The sequence below is a fragment of the Buteo buteo genome, chromosome 2, assembly GCF_964188355.1.
Source record: "Buteo buteo chromosome 2, bButBut1.hap1.1, whole genome shotgun sequence".
Taxonomy (NCBI): Eukaryota; Metazoa; Chordata; class Aves; order Accipitriformes; family Accipitridae; genus Buteo; species Buteo buteo.
Window position 1 is genome coordinate 56,725,413 of NC_134172.1, and position 27,711 is coordinate 56,753,123.

Consider the following 27,711-nt stretch of genomic DNA (forward strand, 5'->3'; position numbering starts at 1 on the left):
ATGCGAGCTGAACAAAGGGTTATCCTGCCTAGAGGCATATGGGAACTTGTTGGAATTGTCTTCAATGATGTTAAAATACAAGTAGCAGCTGAGTGCTCATGCAAGATATTTACCCCCAAAAGCACACTTATCTTAACTTTTTGTGCAATTATGGGTGAAAGCATAAATATTGAATACTTATCTTTGCTTTTAATCTGATGTCTATTCTGAAATGATTTGGTTTTAATAGTTACAAGCAGTATTTAATAACAGATTTGGAGGCAGAGGGAATTTGGGCCCGAGGGAGGGATAGTACCTGTATGCTGTCTGCTTTTCTACTGGCAACCTCCTGACACTGTTTTGGGGGCTTTTAACATAATCAGGATGACACCAAGCCAATTCTTATTTAAAACCAGCTGATAATCTATTCAGTTTGTCCTGTCTGTCTTTCTTTAAACTGATTTCAGAAAGAACCCATACAGTCCTTAGTACCTGTTTGCCATCTGGAACAGCAGGCTCCCGCATGGATAGAGGCGGATGTACTGAATGTCTGATGCAGCCTTCTGCAGCTGCTGCCCCTTACCACAGGCTGGCTGTACCTGGCTCTGATCTTTGTTCCTCAGCCAGTCCCAGCAGGTCCCTGGCATGGGTGCTTGTGTAAGTCTATCAAACGTATGCTTAATTCTCTAATAAATAATCATTAAAATTTCCTTCTTTCCTCTTTTCCTGAAGAGCCATTTTCATTCAGATACACTGAGTAAGCGTCACTCCTTGTCTTCTACATCTGTCCTTTTCCATTAATACTGAAAGGTAGGGTTCCTTTTAAATGTAAACTTACCACTTTGTTAATGCTGGTGTGTGTTGTAAAACCTAAGCATGAATTGTTTGATGTAATTCAAAAGAAGAAAACTTGCACACTCCAGAGTAAGGAATAACTTGTTCTTTCCACCTTTGAATATGAAGAATGAGCCACAGTGGTTGATCCAAACTGGAAACCACTTGTTCGCTTGGGGCGTCATGTGGAGACACACTAGCAGCTACTGGTATCTTGTATAATCTGGGGATGTGTGTAGTGAGCGCACTGCTTGTAGAGAAAGAGGACAGAGGTGGGGAGGAGACTTCAGTTTTTCTTTGTTTGGCTTGTTTTCATTCTCAGTAGAACTTTTCCTGCTGGTGTCTGGAACAGGTGAATTCACCTGCGTGACCTTTTTGTGTAACTTGTTGATGGAGGTGTGATGCGTACTGCTGTAGGGACACCATATGAAACTGAGGCATTGAGTGAAGTTTTGTAATCTGGTGCTTTCTACTTCTGCCCCCAGGGTTTTTCCTCTATATATTATGCAGATTGGTAAAAGGCCTGTGTGTTCTTCAGTGTGTGTGTTTGGGGGGGGGGAGGGGGGGGGAGTGGGGATGGTAGTTGTTTTGAGGGTTTTTTGCGGTGTAGGATTGCCAGGGCAGAAAAGGACTATTGGGGAACAAGCTGCTTTCATTTTATTCTTATTTCTGAGGTTGAATTGCTTTTCACTTTTTTTAATTCTAGACCACTAATGTGCATTAGATGAAGAGGGAAGTGGAAACAGTTCCTGTGTTACAATACTCAATCCTATTTTTGCAAGATCTTAAATATTTCTAAATTAATTTTAAACTTTGTATTGTGGCTAATAGTTTTCTTATAGTAGCCTTATAACTTTTAATATTAAGACAATCTACTACTCTGCCCATTTGCTCAGAGAATAATCTGCTGTTTACTGACTGTGCCTGGGTATCTGAAAAGCTGAGACACATTTCAAATGTTCTAGTTCTGAATAATAATTTATCCTGCCTACGTACAGTGTTTTCAGAGAAGCTGCAGGGGAAGGATTTTGGATTGAACGCATATTTGCTTGTGTGGGTGTAAAAGGGTGGTGCAGGGGATGTTTCTTCACTGGAAAAATGGTCCACAGTTTTCTATGTAAACTCTCTTGGCCCATCACTTCAGTCTGAATCTTTATACCCACCATGCCTAATAGCAGTTACTACAAAGGACAAACTTTTGTTACCTTGCATTAGTAAGACACTGGTTATTAGCACAGACAAGCTATTCTCTTCCTCCAACCTCTCTTCAGATTATCTTTAAAAACCATGACCTTTTCCTTCCTCACCATCAAGCTAAGATGGTAGTGAAAGTTATATTACAAACTTATCAAATAAAATGGTTTAGAAATGTTGAGCTGCAATATGTTGCAGGTAAAGGAAATCAAGAAATTTTGTGCTTTACATGTAGGCTTATTATGAGTGTCAGATTTTTTTGGTTGGTTGGTTGTTTTTTTTTACCATAGCAAATGGACTATCAAAGAATAGATGTGCCAGATGGTAGTCTTGAGGTACTTCAACTACCTCTGCAATACAACCATGAAGCAGACAGTCTTGAGGATATGCAGTGTGAGTAGATGGATGATGTAGGTCCTGCAGCACTGGATTGTTCCTACTATGGTGGCATAATGTTTTAAGGGTGGGCAGGAGACATCTAGTTAATGCCTCAAAGCTTTGGAGGTCGTATAGTATCAGCAAGGTGACTCTTCCTAAAAATCTGTGTGTAAATAGCACCAAATAACTGTTTGCTTGTTGCTTATACAAGTCCTAGGTTTATATTTTGCAAAATCTGGGGCGATGCCCAGGTGTCCAAATCTGTCATTTGCTGCTCTCCTTTTTGTTGTTATCTTTTTGTCTTCCCATTCTTCAGGAGCAGGACTCATTGCACTTCTGTGAGAATTTCATCTCTCTGCATGTACTGCAAGTACCTTGGGTAAAATGTGCTTTGGGATTTACACATGCCTTCTGTTCTTATAAATTAAGAAAAAAAGGGGGGGGGAGGAGGAAGCTGATCATTCAGTAACAGTTTACCCAGGTACTGCTCAACAGTGTCTTGATGGAAATTACTTTTCCCATGGGAAAGTCAGATAAATAGTTGATGATTCCTTTATTTAACAACAAATCAATTATTTAAATTGGAATGGAGTAGAATGCCTTGAAGGTCTGAGGTACACTGATCTGGCAATTCATGTCCACAGTTGCATACAACACAATGACTCGTGTTTCAGAATAAACTTTGCCAAATAATAAACCCAAGCAAATCTATACAATGGTTGGTAGCCAGTCAGCTGTAGAGTTAAATCCTGATTTATTTCACTGGATATTTAACAGTGACATAGTCTGGCAAAGGTTAAATAATCTTACTGTCAGTTCATTCTTGATTATAGTGTCAGCAAATCTTGCTCCTGCTGAAGATGCGTGGGCGGGACAGATGGAAGATGACAATTACATAGACTCATTGGGAAACCTAAAAGAAAAATGTTGGTTGAAAAATTCTTAGTTCTTAGAAAAAGTAAATTTTGTAACTGAAAAATGAATGAAAACAAAAAAATGGATTTTCACAAGATACTCTGCCTGTTGTGATTACAAGGAAACATCTGTGGAAATCCCAACTTGTACACAAGGGGTATGAACAGGAAATCTTTCAATTCTGCGTGTTGGTGAAAAGAAACATTTTTTTCCTCTGCAATTTCGGCCTTTAAAAGAGTATTTTATTCCCTTCCTTGACCACTAAAGTGCTGTATTTGCATATTGCTGTGAATGTTAGTTCTGGATTGTCTTTAACTGATTGCTGAAGGCCTACTGCTGTATTTCCTTCCTTCTCTTTTTCTTTTTTTCACTCTTGGAGAAGAAAGGGAAATGTTTTGTTGTTGTTGTAAAATTATTTTTCTGTATCTATGTCTTTTAAAGTTCCATGGTACTGGAAAATAATTATCTCCCTAACAGTGGAACTAAGTGGTATAAATAACTTGGGGATGGGAAGATGTCGTCTTTGAAATAGGACAGGTACAATATTTTTCTCAGTGAAAAGTTCTATGTGAAAGATTTTCATTCATTATTACTTTAAGTCTTGCTACTTCACTCTCAGGCTTAAATTTCATTTCTGCTATTGCAGGTGTTTGTGTTCAAGCTTAAGATGAAGTATAGAAGTGCACATGGGAATAGAATTATATTTGCAAATGTAAATCACCTCATCAAATCCACCATTCACCATATGGTGAATTTCAGTCTACTGTAATCACAGCCTGATACTCATAACACTTCTTGCACTTTCATATGTTAAAACTGCATGAATCGGGACTGTTGTGAAGCTGGAAAACAGTGGTGTGAAAAGGCACTGGGAATATCTGCAGCTCCACTGATAAAGTAAATGACAACTTATGTATCTTAAATGGTGGGCATTATCCAGGCATACAGTTATGCTCACTCTTGAACTGAAGAATAATGAGATGATTGAATGCAAATCAATCTGAAAACATGCACGAGTTTAAAGGATTCATATAGTAAGGAGACAGTCCAAAATGAGGTATCTTCTTTTGATTAGGGTTGGGTTGTCAGCATCCAAAAGCTTGATGAAGTAGGAAGCACTGTAAATAACCATCAATATAGGTGTGAGCCTTTTGAATAATTATAATTGAACTTTTAAAAAATCTAGAAAGTTAGACATGAGTGGAAAGGTAACTTCTAATAAGATCAGATGAGAAATGCTTAAAATTGCATTATCCTTTATTTCGTCTGAAGGAGCATCTGGTTTTGAAGAGGTTTTGCAGGTAGGGAGTTGCATTTCATCTCTACAAAGATTCAAAAGTTTGTCACTGGTGTGGACTTACCCTTGGAAGAAAATGTTTACGCATCCTTTGTTTTGACACTAAGAGTTGGATCAGTCCACAAAGAGAATTGCTACTGGGAGAAGAGGTGGCTGCAATTGCAATTTGTCCTGAATGTGAGGGGACAGGAGGCTGTTTGAGAAGAACTGTTGTGATCTGGCTTGGAGGAGAAATTAAGAAAGGAAATTGCTCAATAGTTTTCTTGAGGAATGATAAATTATTTCCAAATTCTTAAAACTCAAAACGTTGTTGAGGTGACAGCTCATGCACTATATAAAAATGCCATTTTGAGGAGGGCAAAGTTTGTGACTGGCTTTCCTTTGGAGAATTTCAGTGAAATGGGGTTTAATTTGTGGGAGTACTCGTGTGATTGCCAGATGAGCTCGTAGCTCTGTTCTCTCACCAGTGTTTCAAGACTTGCAGCAGAAAGCCTTAGTCTTTGGAATTGTATGCAGTTTTAAAGTACTACTTTGTTTTGCTCTATAGATAAATCTTACTACTTTTGTGAAGACTCTGGAAACATTTTTGTAGTGTTTTCATGATGGTATACCCTTCCCTGTTTATGCTTTCCATGTGATGTTTAAGAGGAAAAGATTTGCTAACACCTATTCTGTCCAGAGGATGTTTGCATACAGTTGTCTATACTGGTCTGTGCTCAAACTAAAGATTTTGGGCATGGTTAGGAATGTAGGCATTGTAAAACGCACTCTGAAGATCGAGGTTTTAATGCAGCAGACTGAAGAGAGGGGTAGTCTAACCCTTTCTTATTCACTCAGTTTGGTAGTTTGTGTAACTGCTCTGCCAAGAGAGGGTGAGGAAACTTGTGCGTGAGCCAAAGTTACAATTGCATTCAAATGACCTTACAGCATCAAGAGCTGTTCATGTGAGGGAAACGCAAATAGAAGTGACACTTACAGTGAGCCTGCTAGCCAAATGGTGAAATTCTGGAGGGGAAAAGGAGGCTCAAGAAAAGAAGAATGCTCTGCAGATGATCAAGAACAAAAAGAGTTGAAAACCAGGTACAGCAATGGCTGCTACGGAGCTGTAATCCCCCAATACTGTTTGTGTCTCTTAGAGCTTAGCTTTGAATGTGGTATGTATGTAGTGTGTGTGCAGAGGCGTTGCTAGCCATGTTTTGAATTGGCTCAGACAAGGGAAGAGAACATGGCAAATGCTGCTTTAGTACTTTTTGGTTTCCCTTACTCCGCTGTTTAGTTGAATGCTGTTTTTCAACTATTGCACTGCATAACTCTGCCTGGCCTCTTTCTCCAATAATGCTGAGCTGAGCTGCTGCTATGTTGTCAGATGCGGGTTTTGTTCTGGTGGGGCAGGGGAAAAGACTTACGCTTTGATCTGCAAAAGTAGGGCATCGACAGTGTACTGTGCTTGAATGGTCAAAGATCACTGTTCACTGTGGCTACTTTCTCCCTCCCTGCCTCAAGGTCTAAAGTTAGTCCTAGTAAACTGCCATGTTACTTAAAATGCTGCCACCATAAGATTTTTTTGAGAATAAACCAGAAGGAATCTGAGATACCTAATATTTTTAAGGTTACAGATGAAACTGCTGTGGGCATCGGGTATCTTAAGTTGTGATATTATTATTGTTAAACAAGTGTTGGGGTGGGACCAGGCAAATTGGTGCAAACAGAATTACTTGCATAGTTTTGCAGACTTTTGACTGCAAAGAAACTGCAGTTATTTTTGTCCTATATGCCTAGGACAATTTGTTGGTCACTGATTTCTATTGGCGATCCTGGGCAGGAAATGTGTTAATATTTATATGCTGTGTGTATTAATCTTTGTATATGCTGATAGATACTTTGGTAACTTTAAACCTGTTTACTGAAGTATGCTCTTAGTGATGCCTGTCTAAATGGTATCCTGGACTTCATTCTATTGTTCAAATGGAAATTCCTACAATATAAGGAGCTTAGACATGAGTGTTTCCCTTCAAACACAAGATAACTTGTGCTGGGGACGTCGACATTTTATGAAGCTCATTTTCTGGATGTGGTTTGAGTTTGCTTTTCTTATCTGTATTTAAATTTGAAACTAGAACTTCAAAACAAAAAAGCAAAATGGTTAAAAACTAATGCATGAGTTTTGGATGGTATGAACTATTTTCTTGATAGAACTTTAAGAATAATTTTTAAAATCTTGATGGCTCTGAGGTTTGATTGCAGTTGGAGAGTTATGTGTTCTTGTGTTCTGGTGGCTGGAAGGTGGGCAAGCTATTTGGATATCCCCCCAACATTGTTACTGTGAGTTTCTTTGCTTACCAATTACTTTTAATGTAATAATTTTCATTGCTATAATCAAATGAGGAACAACTCTTTATAATTTACTAATTCTTTTTAATACTCCACAACTTGGCTGTGTCTGAACTCTGTTAAAAGAATGAGTACATTTAGTGAATTTTTAAAAAATTTGCAAATGCTTCTAATCAAGTTAAAACAAGAAATCAAATTTAACTTTATTTTTTACATGCACTTTGTTACAAAACCCATTTCATCTTAGAGCCAAAATAGTTTAAATGGCTTTTCCATCTTTGGGAGCTTTTTAGCTTTGGAACAATGTCCATAATAGCTGTTTCTTGCTCTGTGATTGACTGACTTGAAGGAAGCTGACTTTTCTTAATAAAAAGCTTTACATCTTAAAACTTTGGAAAAATGCTTTAGACTGGCACTACCTGCCCCGCCTAAAATCATTAACACACTCAAAAATCTCAGTGCTACATTTGTTTTTAGACTATTGTAGGAAAGCAAAGGAAAGGAAATGAGCTGTTTTTGTAGAATTGTTAGCATCTGTAACGTGACTTTGCAAATTATGGGAGCGTAAATGTAGTTGGACAGAGATGGAATTCATATTGGACAGAAAGAATACCCTTCTTGTTAGCTCTTTTTACTCTCCTCCTTCTCTGTCCCTACTAGTTCAGGTAGGATTACATTGGAACTGAAGGGCACTTAAATTCTGGTCAGATTAGACTAAAAGAATCTGAAGTGTTCTTGAGTGAAATAAATCTGATGGATTTTTCTTGTTCATTTTCGTATGGCTCACTTTTTCCTCTTGTAAATTCCTGTTTCAACCCCTGATAAAGAACATAAATGTACAGTGAATAGAAAGAGTTTGTATTCTCCCTGTTCACTTAACTTACCCACACTTCTTGTTTCTTTCTGTTAAATCTACTTCCAGTGGGGCACTTATATTCATCACAGAGTGGCTCAGAATTTGTCCCCACTTCCTTTATTTATCTCTGAAATACAGAGGGACACCTGCCTTGCACAGGTGTCAAGCAATTTTCAGTTCTTGTGGAGAAAGTCTTTTTGAAGGAATATGTTAAAATCAGAAGTATTTTCAACAGGCTTTTATTTCTTCTCAAATCTCCCCACCCCTCTGCCTTTGTGTATCCCCACATGTTGCTGTTTAATGTATGTACTGCTATGGTACAGACTGCAGTGGAAATCAGTTTTGTTTCTGGTGAACTGTGTCCCAAAACATGGCATTGACACAGATACTAAGAAGAAAAGTGGGAGGCAGAGGAAACTTATGTGAAAGGTGCTGTTAGAGACTGCCCTGTAGGCCGGAGGTCTTGTTCAGTGAGCAGTCTGGTTCTAAAATATTTGAAGGGAGCTTGGATAAAAGCAAAGGATAGGTCTGTACTAAAACCTGCAGTCTTTGCAGACTAGCAAGAAAACAGAATAACTTAATCTTAATTAAGGCTTTGAACAGATCTGAAACTATTGGGACTAATTTATAATACATTTACTAGCCTTCCTAATTAGATTTTAGTTGGAATTATTCTGAGACAACTTGTTTCAAATGTGAAATTAAAGACTGAGGTGGATATGTGGCCTTTTAGAGTAGTACAGCTTGCCTTCAAATCATCATGGGGCTGTACAGGAATTACTGGAAAACCTGAGGATTAGAAGTGATAGGAGTGAATTTACCTTGTGGTTTCCATGTTGTTAGATATTTTTTTAAATACTGAAACTATTTCCTCATCAACTGTGATACTGTTCCCTTTGATCCCACCTCATTTTGAAATCCTTTTTCTCTGAAAGAGATGAAATATGCCTCCTGATGTCATTTGACTTCACATGTATAAGTTTTCATCAGAAAGCTGGAACTGAAGGTGGAAAACGTAGCTGACCAGAAACTTTCTGTATTGAAAGAGATGCAGAAAGAATAGCTGCCTAGTTAGGCTCTAAAAATCACGTGAACTTTAAGCCACTCAGGAGCTTAATTTAGTGGAAGACTGGCCCGAGAAGCTTAATATAGATAGCTCAGATATCATGTGGAAACTCTAATTTAGACATGTATTGATATAAGAGACCTTGAGCTTATTTTTATTTGTTCCTGGCCAGATTGTTTGTTTGCTTCCCTCCCTTAACCCCGCTCTTTATTCTCAGGAAATGCAGTACATTGGCAACTGTCAACTGCACAACTACACCTAGCTGTACCAGGGAGAGTGAAGGAAAATCAGCCTTCCGATACTGGCACTTTTTCTGGTTTAGCCAGTTTCCAGTGTAGTCTTGAGTAAACTTGTTTGGTCCTGTTCCTGGTAACTGTGACTGGGAAGGTGAAACAAGTAGTGGCTCTGGTCAGGGTATCCTTCTGCTTGCTGAGAAGTGTTGGTGACTTTTGAACATGGCTTTTTCTTTTCTTCCCATAAGTGAAGTTCTTGAAGTGGTGAGAGAGACAACAAAAGTGGTAGGGAAAATGCTTGTCTCAAAGTTGAGAGGAAAGCAGGTGAGGTAATGGAGATGCATCACCCTCTCAGTGCCCTCCTTCCAATGTAAAACAAAAGAAAACAAACTTGAGTTTAAGTGTTTATCTTGAAATGGCAGTCTTTAGATCAGGCAAATTCTTTGCTCTTCTCTGCCTCTTAAAGAAAGATGCAAGTTCACTGGGATTTTTACTCTTTTTCCTTTTTTTAAAGTTATGCCTAAGCACTAGTTTACTTGTATGTTTCCCAATATTGTAACTTCAAATTATAGCTATTACACCAATAGCACAGTAATTTTTAACTCAGTTTGGAAAACCTCTTGTTTCTGGCATGGTCATTAACATAACATCAGTGGGAAGGTCATGGTGTGACTGATGTGACTTGCCCTCTGATGAAAGTGTCGTGGGAAAAACAAATGGATTCCCTGTATGTTTACAGTAGCCATGGAAAGTTCTGCTTTGCTAAAATCTACATTAAGCTAAGGAAAAAAAATCCACCCACACTCTAAAGCTTTACTTTAAAAAAAATTGATGTTTTCAAGTATCACTTCAATTCCCCACAGGAATTTATTTGGGGTAAAATCATACTGTTGGTCTGGAAGCAGCTGGGGATTTTAACTGTACAAGAAGAAAAAATATTTCTGAAGCATGTGTTCAAAGTCTGGAGTAGGTGTTTTTGATATCACTCCCAGACTTCTTAAAATTACAACCCTTAATGCAGTCACAGTTTATGACATGTAACTGTACTTATGGATCTGTAACTTCATAACCAGAGGTTCAGTTTGGGAGGTATCATTATGAAAGCTACTGTTGTCTTCCATATGAAGAATTAAAATACCTCAACATCCTTACAAAAACAGAGATGGAGTAAATAGGACACCTTCATGTTTAAAAACTTTTTAAGTTGATGGTGAAGGTTTCCCTACTTAAATTCTCTGTAAATAAAGCTAACTTCTCTGAACCATATAGAATAAGGTTGGGAATAAGAGTCAGACCAAGGCTCTTTGTGGTGGGTTGCCCAGTTTTTGCTGTAATGACACAGAAACTCTGCTGTTCCATCCATTTTGAGTAAGTCACAGTACTGTCCTCTGTTAGCAGTGAGTGGTGGAAGTTGCAGAAGTTTGTGGTCTATACAGGGAGGACAGTTTCATGTATGAAGCTTCAAAGTCTTGCTAACTTTTTCTGTGTCTTTCTGAGAGATGGCAAGTTCCTTTTGAGTTAATCTCAAATACAGGTGCTGTGAGTCAAGGTGACTTTTTTTTTTTAAGATGACTTGAAAGTTTTGGATGGCACTTAAGCATAGTGATATAGTGCAGAATGCCATTTTATGCAACATCTGAAGATGACCTACTTCTTGTCATGTCTCCATTACATTTGCTTTTACCATAATTTAAAAGTAATTAGAATCTATTGGTTAGCATAAAATTAACTTTGTGAAGGGGGAAGAAGGGAAATATAAATATTTTGTCTTTACTGAACAATATTGCATTGCTTTGCAACTGACCAATGACCATCTCAAGTATTTGAGTGAACATCTATGTGAAGGACAGCCTCAATCTCTATGATTCATTTGTATTAGAAGTAGGTTGCGTTACAACTGCCTCCAAAAATGCAAACCAAATGTTTTTATGTACAACTTTTTTGAACACCAGACCAATCCCTTATTCCATTAAATTCTTGCTGTTAAACTAGAGAACTTGCTTCTAGAGATAAAAAGGAGAACAAGCAACTGGGTATTTCTGGTGCTAAAGCACTCTTTCATTTCATGAAGTGCTATCAAAATTATTCTCCCTTTTCAAGGTTTGATGGAAGCATGCCTCGCACACCTTTTTGAGGCTCTTAACTGGTCTTTAATGCTGTAGCTCCAAACTTTGGGTAATGAAGGATCTCATGTGCATTTTTTCTATAGTGATCATAGCATGCAATGAAGCAACAGAACCCACAACACAGGTATCCACACAAAAGTGACCTGGGCAGGCCTTTTAATCCCTCTGTCTGCTTTATTACTGTTTTATAGTGAGAAAAAAAACTTCGAGTGTTGAGAACGTCGCACTTGCCTACAAAAGGTCACGTACGTTATTACACATTGCTTATAAAGACCTCCAGAGAAACAACCATGGAAAACGGCTGAATTGCAAAGTAACATATATTTAAGTGTACTTCAGATTAGTGATGTGTTTCTAGCATATTCGGATTTTACAGTCAGTGTTGCTTATAATGCAAAAAGACATTTTCAATACAATTTTTTGAGATTGCCTGTAAAGTAACTGTCACCTCGGGGGGGGGGGGGGGGAGGGACGGGGACGACACACACCACGTTCTGTCTGTGATGGGCATGGATGGGCATGGAGTAAAGGCTTCCCTAACTCGACAAACCATTCTTTAGTCTGCCTCTTCAGTCTCTCATGTCGTCAGACTGAGCTATGGTGCTCTTACTAGGTCTGCAGAAATGTTTTCTGCTGATAATGTACATGTCTTGTAGTTGAGAAGCTATTTTTAGCAGTCTGGTTAGACTCTAGAGTCACTGAGGGACAGAGTCCTGGCAGAGAGCTGTAAAAGGGAGCTGCCAATGGTTTAGAATGGGAAAGAGGAAAAAAGGTACCTTTCATTCTCAGTTGCTTTGTGTATTTTTGACTATGTTGTTCTGTCCTGGTAACTTGTGAAGAAAAGGCACGTTTCTCAGGTTAGTTAGCTTGTGTTCAGCTAGGAATCATCTCTTGTGTTACTGAGGGAAAATAAGTAGAATTGCATGGGTGGAAACTTGTTTTTCACTGTGATGATGTTCAAAGGCTGTCAGGATCTCAACAAACTGACACATTTTAACTAGAGTGATCTGAGAAGTGCTGCTCTTCACTATGTGTTAGCGGAAAGGCTCTGACCTGAGTCAGTTTGGATGAAGTGAGAGTTACTAATTTGTGCACTGCATTTGCTTATATGCCAGACTTTTTCCTGATTGCACAGTAACCAGGGAAGGGTGATGCAGACAACAATGCCACTGAAAAAGGACAATGTTATAAATTGTGGAACCTTTAATTTGACCATGATACTCAGCTACAGGCAGCTTTTTAATATTTAAAGTTGATATTTAAAAAAAACTTTTGTGAGCTTCAATTTGATCTATTTTATTCACAGAACTGTTACGCAAAAAGACAGCTGAGGTAGAAAAATAGCACAAAGCACAAGAGAGCCTACCAGTTTACAGGTTTATGTGCTGCATTATGAACTCGGGGCAGAAAAGCTGCTGTTTTTTCCAGGTGGCAGAATAGCTGATGAGACTCCCCTAAATTGCATGGCTGTGCTTTTCCCCTTCCTCCCTTCAAATTTTTCTTGTTTTTAATGGGTGTTTTGTTTTAGTGCTAAAGTCAAAGGTCATCCCCAGTGTTTCAATCTCCACGTGCATGGCTGAGTGGCTGTGTTTTTCTTCACTTTCATGTTTATCTTTGCAAATAAGATCTGCAGGTAGAGAATTTAAAATGGGATTCAAAGCTGTTTGCGATTTCTCTAAATGACATACCTGGGAACGCTGCCACATAGCAAAAGCATTTCAGTGATGTGTATTTCATTGCTGTGGTGATACCAAAGATAACTTAAGGTAGGCTCTGTCAGTTGTTGCATAAAGTAAAGTTCCATGCAGTTGAAGGTTTGCAGGCATGCTGAAGTGAAAGATCAACCATCTCTCTTCTTACTATTTATTGTTAGGTTTTATATGTTCCACCATACTATCTCTTCAGACCGGGGTAGTGTTGTCTACCTCATATGGAAAAACTTTTTTTTCCTTTTCTCTCAGTTGAAAATAACTTTCAAAATGTTTCTTTCCTCTGGCCAGTCAGAATGGGTTCATGCTGAACGTCATCTTTCTTCATTTTGGCTGGTAGGTGTTGGTCCTATTGAGACTTTTGTATGGTGGCTGACTTTTGTGCTACATGTGCAGTCTTGCAGATTTTTGGGGGCTTAATCTGGTGGTGCAACTTTGCCTATGTAGGATGTTTATAGGAAAGTGCTATGGCACTTCAACTTTGTTGGGTCAAGTATTTTCTGCCTACTGTCATGTAGAACATGTGAGATACTCTGGGTAATTTACAAACTTGCTAAGCTAAAATTCAGTTTTATTTTTACAGCTGTTTGTAATTTGTCTGAAGAACACAGACCATAATGGTTAAAACCTGGTGGTGATGGTGGTGCCCCTTGTCTTGCAGCAAGGGGAACTGACAATGAATGCAAACTGTACTATGGTAGCTAACCATGAAATGTTTGGTTTTAAAGACTTGATGGCATACATATCTCTTTTGCTGAGCCTGGTGGCTGTGCTAAGGAACATCAGAATGATGTGGCCAGTGTCCTCTCTAGTTGCCTTTTACTTTGCACTGTGAATGACCGGGCAGCACTGTGCAGCTGTGTTGTCTGCAGGTATGTTTGGAACAAGGATAGAGCATGCTCAAATTCTTTTCCTGACTTCATCCTGTAGGAAAATATTCTACCACTGTGCACCAATGTACATCTACATTATTTTAACCAGAATTGTAAAAAAAAAAAATTAAAAAAATAAAAAAATCCCAGAACTGAGTAGAACGGATTAACGTATCTTCAGTGATATAGTTGTGATGCATGACTGCAAAACCAAGCTTCTTATCTAATAAAAATAAACTTGTGCAAGGGGAAAGAGGAAAAATCTGCCTGAATTCAGAAACCTGCAGCTAAACACCATGCCAGTAAATCATATATACACTCTAGTAGCAAGAAAATGTTGTTCTTTGTTCTAGCTATATGTCTGGGGTTTGTATGGTTTCTTAATTGCACTGTAAATTGGTATCTCTATATAGAGGCCTTTGAAAAGCTAATGAACATCTCTGGTCTTTGTTCAGTACCTTCAGGTCTGAACACAAGGTAAAGATTGAGGAAGAATGGAAATCTGTGAAAAGACACTGTTATGCAAAAGTTCAAAGGAGAAAACTTGCAAAAATCCCCCCAAAATGTAGTGCCAGTTGTTAAGTGATCTGTTGTCTGTTGCTGGACTTGTTTGCTGCTGCTTTTTTCCTACCTCACTTTAGATGTAGCATGGATTATCTGAAACCAGTGGGAGTTGTAAAACACCCTTCTGTTCCGTATCGGTGTGGCTGTATGAGCACTCATTTGGCTGTGGGAGACTCTATAGGTGTATGCCGTGTTGTTTCCATGCAGTTTCATGGGATATTCTGGGACAACCGGTCTCTTACCTAGCCCTTCTGGCATATTGTGCAACTGATTTTAGCTTAGAAAGTCATGGATCCAAGTCAAGTTGCTGGCCTTTTCCTCCCACTTTATTAAAAACTTGTGTGTTTCTGCTGCAGTTGGTTGTAGGTAGAGTGAGGCTGAGGAAGAGAGCATTTCGGCACTGGCTCATCCTGCTGAGAGTGGTGGCATGCCTTACTCGAATTTCACAGAGATTGTTTGGGCTGTGGGCAGGGGCTATGCAGGTGTCTGGTGTGGATTTTGGTGGCTGTGGAGTCTGGACTGAACAGCAGCTTCGGAGCAAGGGCATGAGCAGCGGAACTGCAGACCTACAGTGAAAACCTGTGGATCTGTTAAAAGAAAGAGAAGCTCTAGGCAGATTCTGGTGCAGCTTGTCACTACCAAGACGTTCACCCCAGAGTGGCTGTGCTAGACTTACTGCTGCTTAAAACCTGTCTGACTTTTTAAACTATAGGACAGTGGCTTATTTTGGCCATGACATGTCAGTTGTTGGTGTTGGTGATGATGGAAGTTTACAAGGGAATTATTGCTAGGCCTGAGTCACAGGAAACTTACTGTGCTTCCTGTTTTGGCCATGGAGATTCCAGCCTAATGCTGAATGTCAGTAGGGTATTTTGATGATGAATTTTTATTTAATAATATAAATGAAGTATGTGCAGGCTATTTTTTCTTCCTTTTCTGTTTCCATGGTGAGGGTCAGTTGTGTGAAAACTGAGCTTCAGTGCTGTGGGCCATGGGACCTTACAGAGACATAAGAGCACACAGAATAAGAATGGAATATTATAAAGCGGCAATTTCAAAGTGATGGCAGAACATTTTACTGAGGAGAACAGGAAGTGGTTCTTAGTAGTAATTGGGGGTTGTGTCTTTGCTGAACCCTGCAGTTGGTACAGGTGAATAAACAGTATGTTTCTGAAAACTGAGTCTGGATCCAGAACAGCAAGGGAAGTAACGGTGGACTACTGTACCCATGTCTCTACTCTGCAGGAATAACTACAGTGTTTAATTCCCTGCATCCTGGTAGGAAAAATACAGCAAGTTTCTCTTGGGGATATAGTCTCGTCTTTTCTTTGAACTGCTGCGTGAACTGTTTGGACGGATACATTCTTCTGACCAAAAGAATGACAAAGAATTTGTTAAACAAAGCCAAAACTGTTATTTGTATGGGGCAAGTGATGGCATGGAGATCTCTGCTGCTATTGGGCAGATACACTGTAATATGTCACCTTGCTTGTGCTTAAAGCATGACTAAATTTAAATCAAAAGCTTTTCTACATGAACCACAGAAGGAGTTAAACAGGTTGACTTTGTTTCAGGGAAGTCAGTTGTAGAATATAGAAGTATTTTTCTTCTCTTTTCTAATTCTCTTTTCTAATGATGTGATGTGCAGCCCTTTCCAAGCAAGTTCATTTTTCCCTGTCCCACACTTAAGTTGCAAGGAAGTGCTCCCCAGACCTTCTTTAGTAGCAAGGAGAGTTTCATATTCTCTCTTGACAATAAAAAAAGATGTGATAAAGCTTTGAGGTCTGATGCTAGAACATATTGTACAGAGAACCTAAAATTAATTAAGGCTAAATAAGGAAATTAAGGGTGCACAGTCTTAAAGCACTTTTTAATGTTACTGGCTTCAGCTGTCAAATCTTGGCTTCTTCTTACCTTTTTTAGCTCAAATAACAGTTTGTATGTCAAATGAGCAATCTACACAGAGAATTTACAGAGTAGGTAAAGAAGTCTGTTCCTTTCAGGAAATCCTGTGTTTATATTTAGAATTGTACTTGTAGGCCTTACTCTCTATTTTGCTTGTTGATCTAGAAATCTGAATCTTCTACAACTCCCTTGACAGAAACTTGCTTCTTTGTGCACAAGCAGAAAGTGTGGAAGTCTTTAAAATAGTCAGACAATTACTTTGGATACTTTCCTATGGTGTCAAAATTTATCATCTTCTTCAAATGTAACTGTGGGTGCTGAAAGTCCAGACCATGTTCCAGTCTTAAATCTGAGAAAATATTAGCATTATTTTGAGGAAACCGGGTATTGGGAATGGTAACTTTGCTTTTGATAGAGTATGTACATGAGTCAAGGAAAATGAATCCTAATTGTGGTTCTGAGGCTGATAGGACCTTTGCCAAATTTAGATCATGAAAAAACATTTTGAAGGAAGAAATTTCTGAGAGTAAGAGGCTTTCTTTTAAACTGTGCATGGGGAACATTAGTGATATTTTTATATTTTTTCAGCTGAATTAAGTGCTTCAAATGCTGTGTTTTCCAACCTTGTAAACCTATGTGTTGTTCTGTGCACTTTCACCTTTACCATGTGTCTGTAGTATTTTACTGAATTTGTCCAGTTTCTCCTATTGCCCGAGCAAGGGTTGCTTTTGATGCTGTAGTGAGAGTTTTTTTCACTTTCTGAGAGGTTTCAGAGAAATTTCAGTCTACCAATTAAGTTGTAGAGTACACACAGAAAAAAAGTCCTCGACATACAGGAATAAGGCTCGTCAAAGGACTCTTTCCCCTTACTGAAAGCTGGCTTGGTTGCTTGCCTGAGGCTCTTGGTATACTCAGAATGCTTTCTGACTGGGTGCTAAGGTGTGAATAAGTCATGAGGCATGCCGATAAGTGGGAAACTGAATTGACCGATTGGTAAGCAGGTGGGCTTGCCTAGTCCACTTGCAGTAGGTTTAGGTCTCCATCAACAAGGACTTACAGTGGAGCAGGAGCTGGCAGGCAGCAGTTTGGTCAAGAGCTTTATTACTGCCTGTGCCATGACTCTGGTGAGTGAGTGAGTTCAATGTCCAGTACTATCTGTTACACATTTTGGAAAATAGGTACATGCATACAGGAATTTGTCTGAGGACAGCTTCAGGAAGTGCCATGTTCAAGGGTTATTGCAGTTATTTTCCAAGATCAATTTCCAAATGTTTGGAACCATTTGATCCATCTATATAGAGTGACTTGAGATTTTTATTTTTGTGGTCCTTTGGGGAAAGCCACAATGCTGGATTTCAACTTCATTGCGTAATTAAGTAAGATAGTTTAGTCTACAAATGACGCAAAAACAGAGCATGTAGTACATTTAATTTGCATTTTTGCCCCTTAGCTTGTGCTCTTGTGTAGTTCTCCCTTGTAAGGAGAAACCCCCCCCTTTTTTTTCTCCTCTTTTTTTGTGTAAAGACTGTATCACAGTGTTGCTCTTGCCATGTTCATGTTAGTGCACCAGGAATTTTCTAAAAAAAACCCTGTTCCAAAATCTTTGCTAGTGTGACTTTGACTTTAATGGCACTAAGCCACAGATAACTGGCTCAGTTTCCTAAAATTCCACAGCCTGTTGTTAAGATAAACATTTCTAGGTTCCCAAGAACACAGACGCATGTATATGGTAATGTACTGGCTATACAGAGCAACCTTTAAACAGCAAATTCTTATTTTCCTGTATCATTCTTGATGTTTACACGAACTTTATAAGTAGAAAAATGACATGACAGAATAATTGTGCCAGTTTTTAAACTACATTATAGCACTTTGAGAGGGGCTGTGAAATGTCTCTCTCTTGTTCTATTAACTTCTATGGAAGCAGAAAGGAAGCAGTCCTGCATTGGAATGGCGTGTGTTGAGATGCACCCTCGTTAGTCACCAGCTCATGTCTCAGTTGCTGGGAAGTCCATGTGACCAAGGCTTTGGTATAAGGCCAAGGATTGCTGGTTGTTTAGGAATTTGTAGTCTTGTTATGCTGCTCCTCAACATTGGTACCTAAAGTGACTTGTAAGGCCCAGATATCCACAAGTGTTGGAGGTCTGGCTTTCTCTTTGCTGGAAGGGGCTGTGATCTGCATTCCCCCCAGCCCAAAGCTTTAGAGAGGGGCTATAATTATAGAGCTTGTGACAGAGCTGGGTTCAGTTCACTCATGTCCTCTCAAACATGATAGTATATGGTTGAAAGTGTCGCTCCCCTACATAGCTACTTAAAGATGACAAAAGAAAATGGATATGAGGCCCAAGGATATTAACAGCCAGTTAAGAAATTGTGGGATAGGTTCTGAGGAACTCTGTGCACATTTAGGGTTGTAAGACAACCTTGAAGAGTGAGGGAGATTCTCACTGGATCATGCCAGTTGCTGGAGCATGTGGGGAGGATTGCTGCCAGGGAGTGAGGGCCAATGATGCTAGTGAGCCAAACCAGATCTTCTTAGCATCTTAGAGCAGGAATTGGTGGTCTGACTGTCCTTGGAGGTAAGCTTTCTAATAGTCGTCTTCAAAATTGCTTATAGCAGCAATGGGAAACTTTTAAGTTCTTAATTTTTGCAAAAAAATGAGATGTTCTTACTCAACAGGTTGGTCTTTGATTTGTTGGGGTTTTTTTCTTTTTTTCTCTGTCATCATTTTACATGATTATTCACCTTTAGTCCAAAGCATAAACTCAGTCTCAAAGTAAGTGGATCAGGACACAGCAGGTATGGTGTGGGGTTTTGGCTTTTTGTGGGGTTTTGGCTTTTTGTGGGGTTTTGGCTTTTTGTGGGGTTTTGGCTTTTTTTTTTTAGGGCAGTTCGCAAGGAATTTTGTTCCTTTTTTCTATCAGCTGGTTCCTCTCACCGCTGTTCTCACTGTCTCTGTGCAATAAGAAATAGTAAGGAAAAGCAGTAGTCTTAGTTCTGTTATGTGATATTTTGTGTAAATGTTTTCAGAAGAACTGCCATTAAAATTTGAAATAATAATACTTCTCCAATCCTGTAAAATAGTATTTTTTAAAAATTTAAATTATACCAACTCTATGTAGAATCTTAAAAGTAATTGTGGAGGGTGAGAAATTAAAAAAATCCTCCCGCAGTAGGAGAAAAACAATAGTAATACAGAACAATATTTAAAAGTGCTCTCACCAGTTCTTTCTGTGGATAGGGAATGAGCTCAAGACTCAGAAGCAGATAGAGTGGTGTTACCTCCTCTGCTGCATTTCAGAGAAACTGCGGTCATCCCACAGCTCTTCCCAACTAGTGGAAAAGCAGTACCGAATACTTACCCAGCTTTTGAAAGTCTTTGAGGCTTATGGAGAAGTGAAGAAGTGGGGAGTTTAATGCTCTTGTGGTGTATAAACAAACAACACTTTTCAGGTTGCTGTTACCGCTGTTCCCATCCATACTATTGGAGGACTGGTTTGCTGCTGGTGTGGTAGTTTCCCCCATACCTGAACTGTTCGACAAATTTTTGATAGCTGACTTTTTTAGTGGTACAAGTTGATGTGCTGGTAGGCTGAAGCTGACGTTCACATAGTCTAGCTTGTGTATTGGCTGTGTACAAGGCAGGAGTTCATACATGCTAAATACAACAGCAGCCTAATCCCAAATGATTTGGAAATTTGTTTGGTTTTGTGGGGGTGGTTTGTTTTTGTTTGGGTTTTTGGGTTTTTTGGTTTTTGTTTTTAAGTCATTGGATCCTTTCCTTCTCTTCAGCAAGTATTGGACCTTGCCCCTTGGACCGATCTTGTGTTGATCTACCTCAGTGAGCACCTTGCACATGCATGGGTGTGAATAGGAAGTACATGTTTGAGGTGTTTATAGTTTGCATTGCCCTGCCTCTGAGCTTTTTTCTGTTACCTGATGAATTCCTCCTTTGACTGCACTTGCAGTTCTTGTACACTCTGTACTAGTGGTGGTGGTTGAACAGCTTTCCCTTTCCCAGACAGGTACGCAGCACATCCAGCTAAGATCTCCCAGCCAGTAGTGTGATGCATTGCCGGAAAGGGAATGCACTAATTTTTAACTGTTTTCAGTTTCATTTCTGAAATATTTTTATTTCATATTTTTTATTCACTGGGGCAGGGAGGCCAAGTTTGGTGGCCCACATTAAATAAAAGGAGAGGGAGCTGTAAAAAGCTGCCACTGTAATGCGAGCCTTACACAAGGAAGAACTATTTATAGACCCCTGCAATATTTGCCTCAAGGAACTTCAGAGCAGAGAGGGGCAGTGTTAGGTAAAGCTGGGTGAGAGCACGCTGTGCACTCTGGGCTGCGAAGGTCTAACCCAGGGCTTGTCTTACAGTATGCTTTCACTCTCCCTTGGCCTGAGGGGAGAAGAGACTGATGGGCTCCTTTTGAAGGCCAAATCCTAGTGGTGAGAAACTTTGGTTTGTGGAGAACAACGGGGTGTTTTTCTTTCTTTCTTTTTATTTATTTTTTCTTTTCTTTATGGGGCTTTTTATTTGTGGTGTTTTGACTTGCACTACTTTTTGAGAAAACATGACTCTGTCTTGATTGATGACTTAATGGTCAAACAAGGCCAAACGAGGTCACCGCAGCAGCTTTGGGAACCTTGGGAGTGAGGTTTTATGCTTAACATGTCTGTACTATCACTTAAGAATCTTTTTAGTTATTGCTGCTGCTATTCTGTCTTTTATTCTCTAGTGGTGACTTCTTTGTTCTAAATGACATTGCCATGCCACTGGCAGTTAACCAGGTATTGTTCTGGTTTTGGATGCCTTCATCTGCTTAGTACTTGTTGGTTATGAAGCTTTATAAAAAGTGATTCTAGAAACCCTTCAAATCTTTAGCTTGAAAACATTCTTTAACAGTTTCATAGGCAGAAGAGCCCCTCTTTTGGGAGGCATATACATTAGAAGATCCTTCATAGCGCATGACATAACCACTAGGTGTTGATACCTCTCTGAAAAGATTGCAAAGAGCTCCTAACAACCCTATGAAGAGGAAAAAAAAAAGCATGGAACATAGTCTAAACGTAATATAAGACTTGAGTAAAAGGATCTGTGTGATGTCGGGATAGCAGACAGCTTTGATGTGACTGCCTGGGTCACTGGACACAAAAGCACTGTTAAGAAAGTGAGGCAGTGTTTCTTCCAGGGTAATCTAGGAGAGGTGTTTGATTAGAAGGCTCTTGAATGGCTTTAAAACTTTGGATAAGGATGTAGTCTAGAGTTGTCCAAGATCCTGGTCCTTTTAATTTGCTGTAAAAATAATGGATCTCTTCTAACATGAGAAATGCAGTACTTGTTTTTATGTAAAGTGTTTGAAGGTAAATGAACTGCTTGTCACATTCTGTCACTCATTTATGACACTTTGACTGTTTATGTCTCTCTAGTTAGAGGTTTAACTAAGCAGTCAACATTCTGCATATTTAAAAGCTAGCTTCTGCGTGGAAAACAAACCCCCATGGTTTATAAGAGGGTATATAATACAGCACAGGATTAAAACAACCCAGTAAATAATTTGGGATCAAATTCAGCCTTTATCTAAAAGTTAAAGAGTGACTGGGAGGTGGAGGGAGGTCGGATGTGGTGCATGCATGTGTGTGTGTATAAAAGCCAGACCTATTGCAAATAGTTGTTTCTTTATGGACTGTCAAAGTGTGTTTAAATGGATGTAGGCATTTTGATGGGCTTTTCAGCCCACCCACTCAGTGAAGAAATGGTTTTTAAATTTAAAAAAATGCAAACTTTTGTAGATGCATTTCTTTATGAAAGAAATAAGCAAGTTGAGTGCTTGAAGCAAGTCTTAATAAGTTGCTTTGGTCAATTCAGTGATTATTTTCCAAAACAGAGACTGAAGACTGTATTCTGAATTACTGAGGGTAGGCCAGCAAATTAATCTTTTTCACAGATTAGACAGACATATAAACTGGCTTTGATTTGCTACAGTGTCTACGTGGGGCATTTTGCATCTGAAGAAATTTTTTCCATGTAAATAAGAAGCTTGAGGGTTCTTTTTAAAGAACTTAGTAAAACTGAGCAGACTTAGTAAAACAGAGGTGTTTAGTGGATTTACAAAGTGGTGTACAAAACAAGGAAGAACATTTCTGGTGGGACTCTTGCAAGTACGTAAAAGGGAAGACTTTGCACACCCTAAAACCCTCTGAAGTGTTTAACCATCAGTTAGTAAATGAGAATTAGTAAATGAGAATACAGGACCAGAGCTGTGTAGGTCCAGGTGGATGCTAAGAGTGGAAAGCTTTCTCAATCCCTTGATACCCTGAGGTTCTGTCTAAATTAGCAAATACTTTGGTCAGTAGGGGTGGATGGGTAGATCAAAGTTGTTGGCACTGAAGCTTCTTAAATCTTCATTACTGATTTGGGTGGTTACTTTAGATTAGATTTAGCTTGGCACCTTGGGCTGTATGTCCCCACTTACCTGTGCAGTTTGAAGCTTCCTGAAGGAGAAAAATGTAATAGGTACACACCAGATGACCTTGCAGTGATGGAGCCCCCAGGGTTATTTGAAGTCTCATGTCCCTCTTTGGCAGCAGGTTGCATGTGAAGTGCATTGTGGAGCAGGGTTTTTCAGGTTCTGTTACTCAAAAGGGAATTCATTGTTCATGTGCACCAAAGTGGTTCTGAAAAACCAGCTGGCTCACAGTAAATGGTTTTGCTTCAGAACTGTGCTACTGCTCTAAACCAACTAGCATAGTTAAATTAAGTATGAGAGTATGTATAACGAAAGGATGACCTGGAAGAAAGGGGAAGATTTTAGTCAGGGAAGTACTAGAAAGATATTTTCCCCCTCTTTTAATGGAAGCATTTCTTTAAATTTGCAGATGTTTGCAGTGGTCAAGCTGCTATTTTAGGCTGATGAATAGAAGTGTTATTTGAAGCACAAAACCTGAACCAGATAACTAAAATATTGTTCAAAACTTAATCACCATAGGGTGCAGCGTGTGGCTCTTGAGTAGTATGTTATTTATAGGAGTTCCAGATGTTTTGTGACTACAGTAAATTGCTATTGCTGCAGTCCAAGGTGGTGATGAGAATAATGTTGCAAGGTTACAAATAATGTATTTGTTGGCATTGCTGGGCTCTGGGTAGGCACATGGCTGAATAGCTCCCTATCTTTTACTGCTTTTGGGGAAGGAAACTCATACTTAAACTCATTTGTGTCTTTAGATTTGCAGTTAAGTTGTGTTTAATCCTGAATGCAGAAACACTTTATCTCAAATGACTGTGAAACAGCAAGGGTTTATTTTATTTGCATTTGTATGAAATTTGTGCTGTATGAAACCCAACCCCCTCCCCCCAAAACACACTGCAAACAAAAAAAATGGATTTTTTTTTAAATGGCCAGAACCCAGAAATCACTGACTGATGTGGGGATTGATTTTTAATTTCTTTTTTTAATTTTTTTTTTTCTTTATCTCAAAACCCCCAAATCTTGGCTGTTGTCTGATGTAAATGTTTCTGTTGGCTTTGAACTGCTTTGCCTCGGTACTGGATAGCTTTTTTTTAATGTGGAATGCAGTGCTGGCTAACCACAACTCAATTTTTGACTTGGCTTTTGTAATCTGGGCTGCCACAGGTACACTGCAGTCAGTAGCCAATGTACTTGATCAAGTCTTAGTTACACTGCACTCATAGTCCAAACTGTTGTGTAGATATCCTGTTAGATGACAGTGGTGTTTGGTGTATAAAAGATTTAAGCTCTTCATATAGTAATCATGCAAACACTGTATTTTAAGCATTTATTGGGTTAGACCAAAATCTGGTACAGAGGAGGCGTCAAGTCTTGGTGCTTATGTCGCTGTTACAAAGTGCAAGGTTTGAATGAGTACCTTTAATGAACAGCTTACAGATAAGGGTTTTTCTCAGAGTAAAATGACCTGGTTAAAAACATTTTGATGATAAACTTAAGGGAATTGTGCTCCTTCTGTGAACAGTTTTACACTGAAGAATTAAGTTAAAACATTCCAAATTAAATATTTCTTTAGACCCAGGTCTGTGTATTGGCCCCAAACTGTCATTGTATTTAGACTGGTAGAAATGGTGCAATACATCCACTGAGGCAAAAGATTAATTATGTCGTATTAGGTAGAAGAGTTATTTAAATCCTGTATGCAGGCTGCTGTTGACATATACAGTAGAAAGAATGAAATGCATTGAATTTTCATCAAGAAAAGTCATAATCTGACTTATAAATAGTGTACTTGTTTGGATGTCAGAAGGAGTAAATATAAAACACTGCAATAACAATTTTTGTTGTCTTTTGGATATCAGAAAGAGTCAATACAAAATACTGCAACAACAATTGGTATCATCTTCTCATGAATACTGTATATTCAGGTGAGACTGACTAAAGAATAATATTAATGTTTTGTATTTCATGGGTATAGTAGCTACAATGTCTGTTTCTCTTCATGGCTGTTTTGGCAATCTGGTAAATACTGCCCAGCTGTGGTTTGTTTTTCTTTTCTGCAGCAGAAAGATTTAGATGAAACTTTAAAGGAAAAGTGTGTGCCCCTGGATTAAAGTGGTAATATTTGCCTTGCAAGAGAGGCCACTCAAACAGTGCCTCTATAGATTTGATGGATAGAGTCCGAACAACATTTTCCCACTGTGTATATGGAAATCGAGGATATTAAATAAGCCTGAAAAGAAGCAGGCATACACATTTATGCCTGCTTTCTTCCCTCCATGAAACAAGGTTTTAAGAGCAAGGCACATTCTCTTCCTTAATCCAGAACTTGACTTTCTTGTGTAGATGTTACATGCATTTCTGCAGCAGACCAGGCAGACTGACTTGTGGGGATTTTTTGGGGGGTGGTTTTTGTTGCTTGTTTGGTTTTTGAAGCTCTATTTGTTTGTAGTTTCCATAACTGCCAAACAGTGAAACAGCTTGTGTGAATGAAGACCCTTGATGACTTTGTGTTTCTGAATGTGTCTCTAGTTCCTGACAGTGACAAGGCAGAAGCTGTTGGAGTGCAGCTTATGGGAGGGGGAGAACTGGTTCCATGGTAACTCAGTGAGGCGAATGCTAAGCTGGTGAAGGCAGAGAGGGGAAAGTCATTCAACACAAACTTCTAATGCAACTTACTTTTGGCTAGAACGCAACATTGCATGTTTGGTGAGGACTGTGTGGGAGATAGTCATGAATCAGTGAAGGTGATCAGGTATGTCTGATGTTGAATGTCAGTGTGTCCAAAAACGTTACAAGAGCTCAGATTTCCAAAACTCCCTTGAAGACCTATACACACAAACCCCACTTTGGTTATCAGTGTTACTTCATTTGGTAGTGTTGTTACATTGCTGGCTTCCTGTAGTTGCTAAGGCAGGGCATGGGGAGGAGAGGAGAGGAGGGCAGGAGAAGCTGAAGAGTACAGCTAATGCTTTCAGTTATTTACTCCCAGACATGCCCTTGTTTGCAACAACAGACTTACCTAACAGTTTCCCCAAACAAACGTGATTCACAGATGCATGGTAGCAACTAGGACAAAATGGAGCCCTTTTAATCAGTCAGCCTGTGCATTTCCAGTATGTTTTCTTGTTTATAGCTTAAGCTGTTTCTATCTTCAATGCAGAGGGGGAAAATGAAGATTTGCATTTTGATTCCAACTTCATTTGAACGTAATTTCTAATATCAGTAATCTCCATCTTGTTATTCCTAAAGAGCCACTTTGAAAGGGGACCATTTTAAAAGTAATCAGTACAAGTGACCCCATTGTTCTTTTCAGCATGTACTGTGATAGCGCAGGAATAATGGATGCTCTGCAGGGGAACTATAAGATTTTCTGTTAGAGCACTCGAGTGAAACTTTCTCTTCCTGCAGCTGCCACAGGAAAGTACCATTTGTATGAGAGTATGGCATCGTAAATTCATCATTTGATTTAATCTCTTCCTGTAGCTATGATGATCATTACAAAATACAGTTTTTGAGCCTCTGAGTGTGAGAACTATTTCCAGATTAAGTGATACCGTGCAGAAATACAAATGCATGTAATTGAGGAAAATTTAATGAAATGTCATTTTATATATGAGAGTGTTTTTTTCCCAGAGTTAATATTACACATCCATTCTCCAGTTGTGGTGTTCTGATTTCAGTGTAAGCACATCTTCGTTGAGACCTTCTGAGAGGGGGAGGGAATTTTGCTTTTTTGTTCTTATGCCAGTGGTGAAAGGGAAAAACAAGTTGAGAAAAGATGGTGTTGGTAGTGTTACAACTTTGTTGCAAGGTTTCTCTGAAGCTTACTCTCAGAAGGTCTAGAATGCATCATCTGTGTCTTGACAGGTTAGAGACAGATGCTCAAGTCTTGCAATGAGTTTCTAGAAATACTGTCATTGCTTTGGTGAAGCAATGATGTTATTTACTAGAAATGCCAAACAATAAGGTGCCAAAATCCCAAGTGTAACTTTAACAGCAAAATAAGATTATCTGGACATGTTCCTAGAGATTAAAGAGAACCTTTTTCATAGGATTCTCCAGAAAACTGTTCTATTTCTGGTTCTCAATGAAGCACTGAGCATAGCATGTTCTGTTGCTGCACATGCATATTGAATTGCATCCACACCTTCTGCTTGCATTTGTGTCCTCTTGCTGGCTGTCTTTTTGCTTTTCCCATGTAGTCTGGGTGTTCTTGTGTGGCCTGTTCCTTAGCTGCTGCTTATGCCTTGTAACTACTATGTATATAAACTTTTTTTCCTGTCCTTCAAGTCCTTTCCCAAGTCTGGTTTTCTGCAATCCCATGACTGTATTTTCCTTTTCTAGCAGTAACGAGCATTTGCATCTTCCCTCACACTGCTTATAACCAAGAGCAGTACCATACCACCAATTATTGCAGTGTCTTTAGCCCCTTATCCAAAAGGTTTGGTGAAGTTTTAGGACAAAGGTGCTCTTCTTCATTCCTTCTCTGGTCAATTTAATATTCCTGTGGGCATTGGTATCTGTCTTTGAGGGACTTTGTTCCCTGTTTGAGGCTGAAGCACTGGGGAGCAGCAACAAGCGGACACGCCCTTAATGCAATGCACCTCTACTTCTGTTCCCTGTGTACTCTGTAAAGGGAGCAAAGATGCCAGCTGGCAGACTGACAGTGAAGGGCTGGGCTGTGCAGGGTGGCCCAGTGGAGAGGAAAGTCTAGCAGAGCTGTAGGATAAGCTCCTAAGCATTTCTGTATTGTTTGTTAATCAGGCAATTTCAAATGATGATGATATTAAAGTACCAGTAAAACAACCAGTGATGCGTATTCTGTCTGCATGGCATGGCTCATGCAGCACTCTGGGTTACAGAGAGATTTCACTTGGCTGACATGAGAGAAAGTTAGGTGATGAATGAGGCAAGGTGGATGGACTGTGCTTACTTCAAGTGGGGTTAGGCAAAAATATATTTAATCAGCCATTGGTA

The 27,711-nt window shown here is 39.2% G+C and overlaps 1 protein-coding gene across 9 annotated transcripts in view; it reads left to right on the forward strand.

Moving 5' to 3' along the window:
- The window catches only part of TRAK1 (trafficking kinesin protein 1), a 138,721-nt gene that overhangs the window by 21,119 nt on the left and 89,891 nt on the right, over window positions 1-27,711 (forward strand). For 6 of the 9 annotated variants that reach the window (XM_075055629.1, XM_075055639.1, XM_075055689.1 and 3 more), the window contains exon 1: window positions 5,546-5,677. The exons of the other annotated variants lie outside the window; for them this stretch is intronic. In XM_075055629.1, the coding sequence (XP_074911730.1) occupies window positions 5,592-5,677 (86 nt within the window). In that variant the 5' untranslated portion in view covers window positions 5,546-5,591. Of the gene's footprint in view, window positions 1-5,545; window positions 5,678-27,711 lie in introns of those variants that run through there. 9 annotated transcript variants of the gene reach the window in all.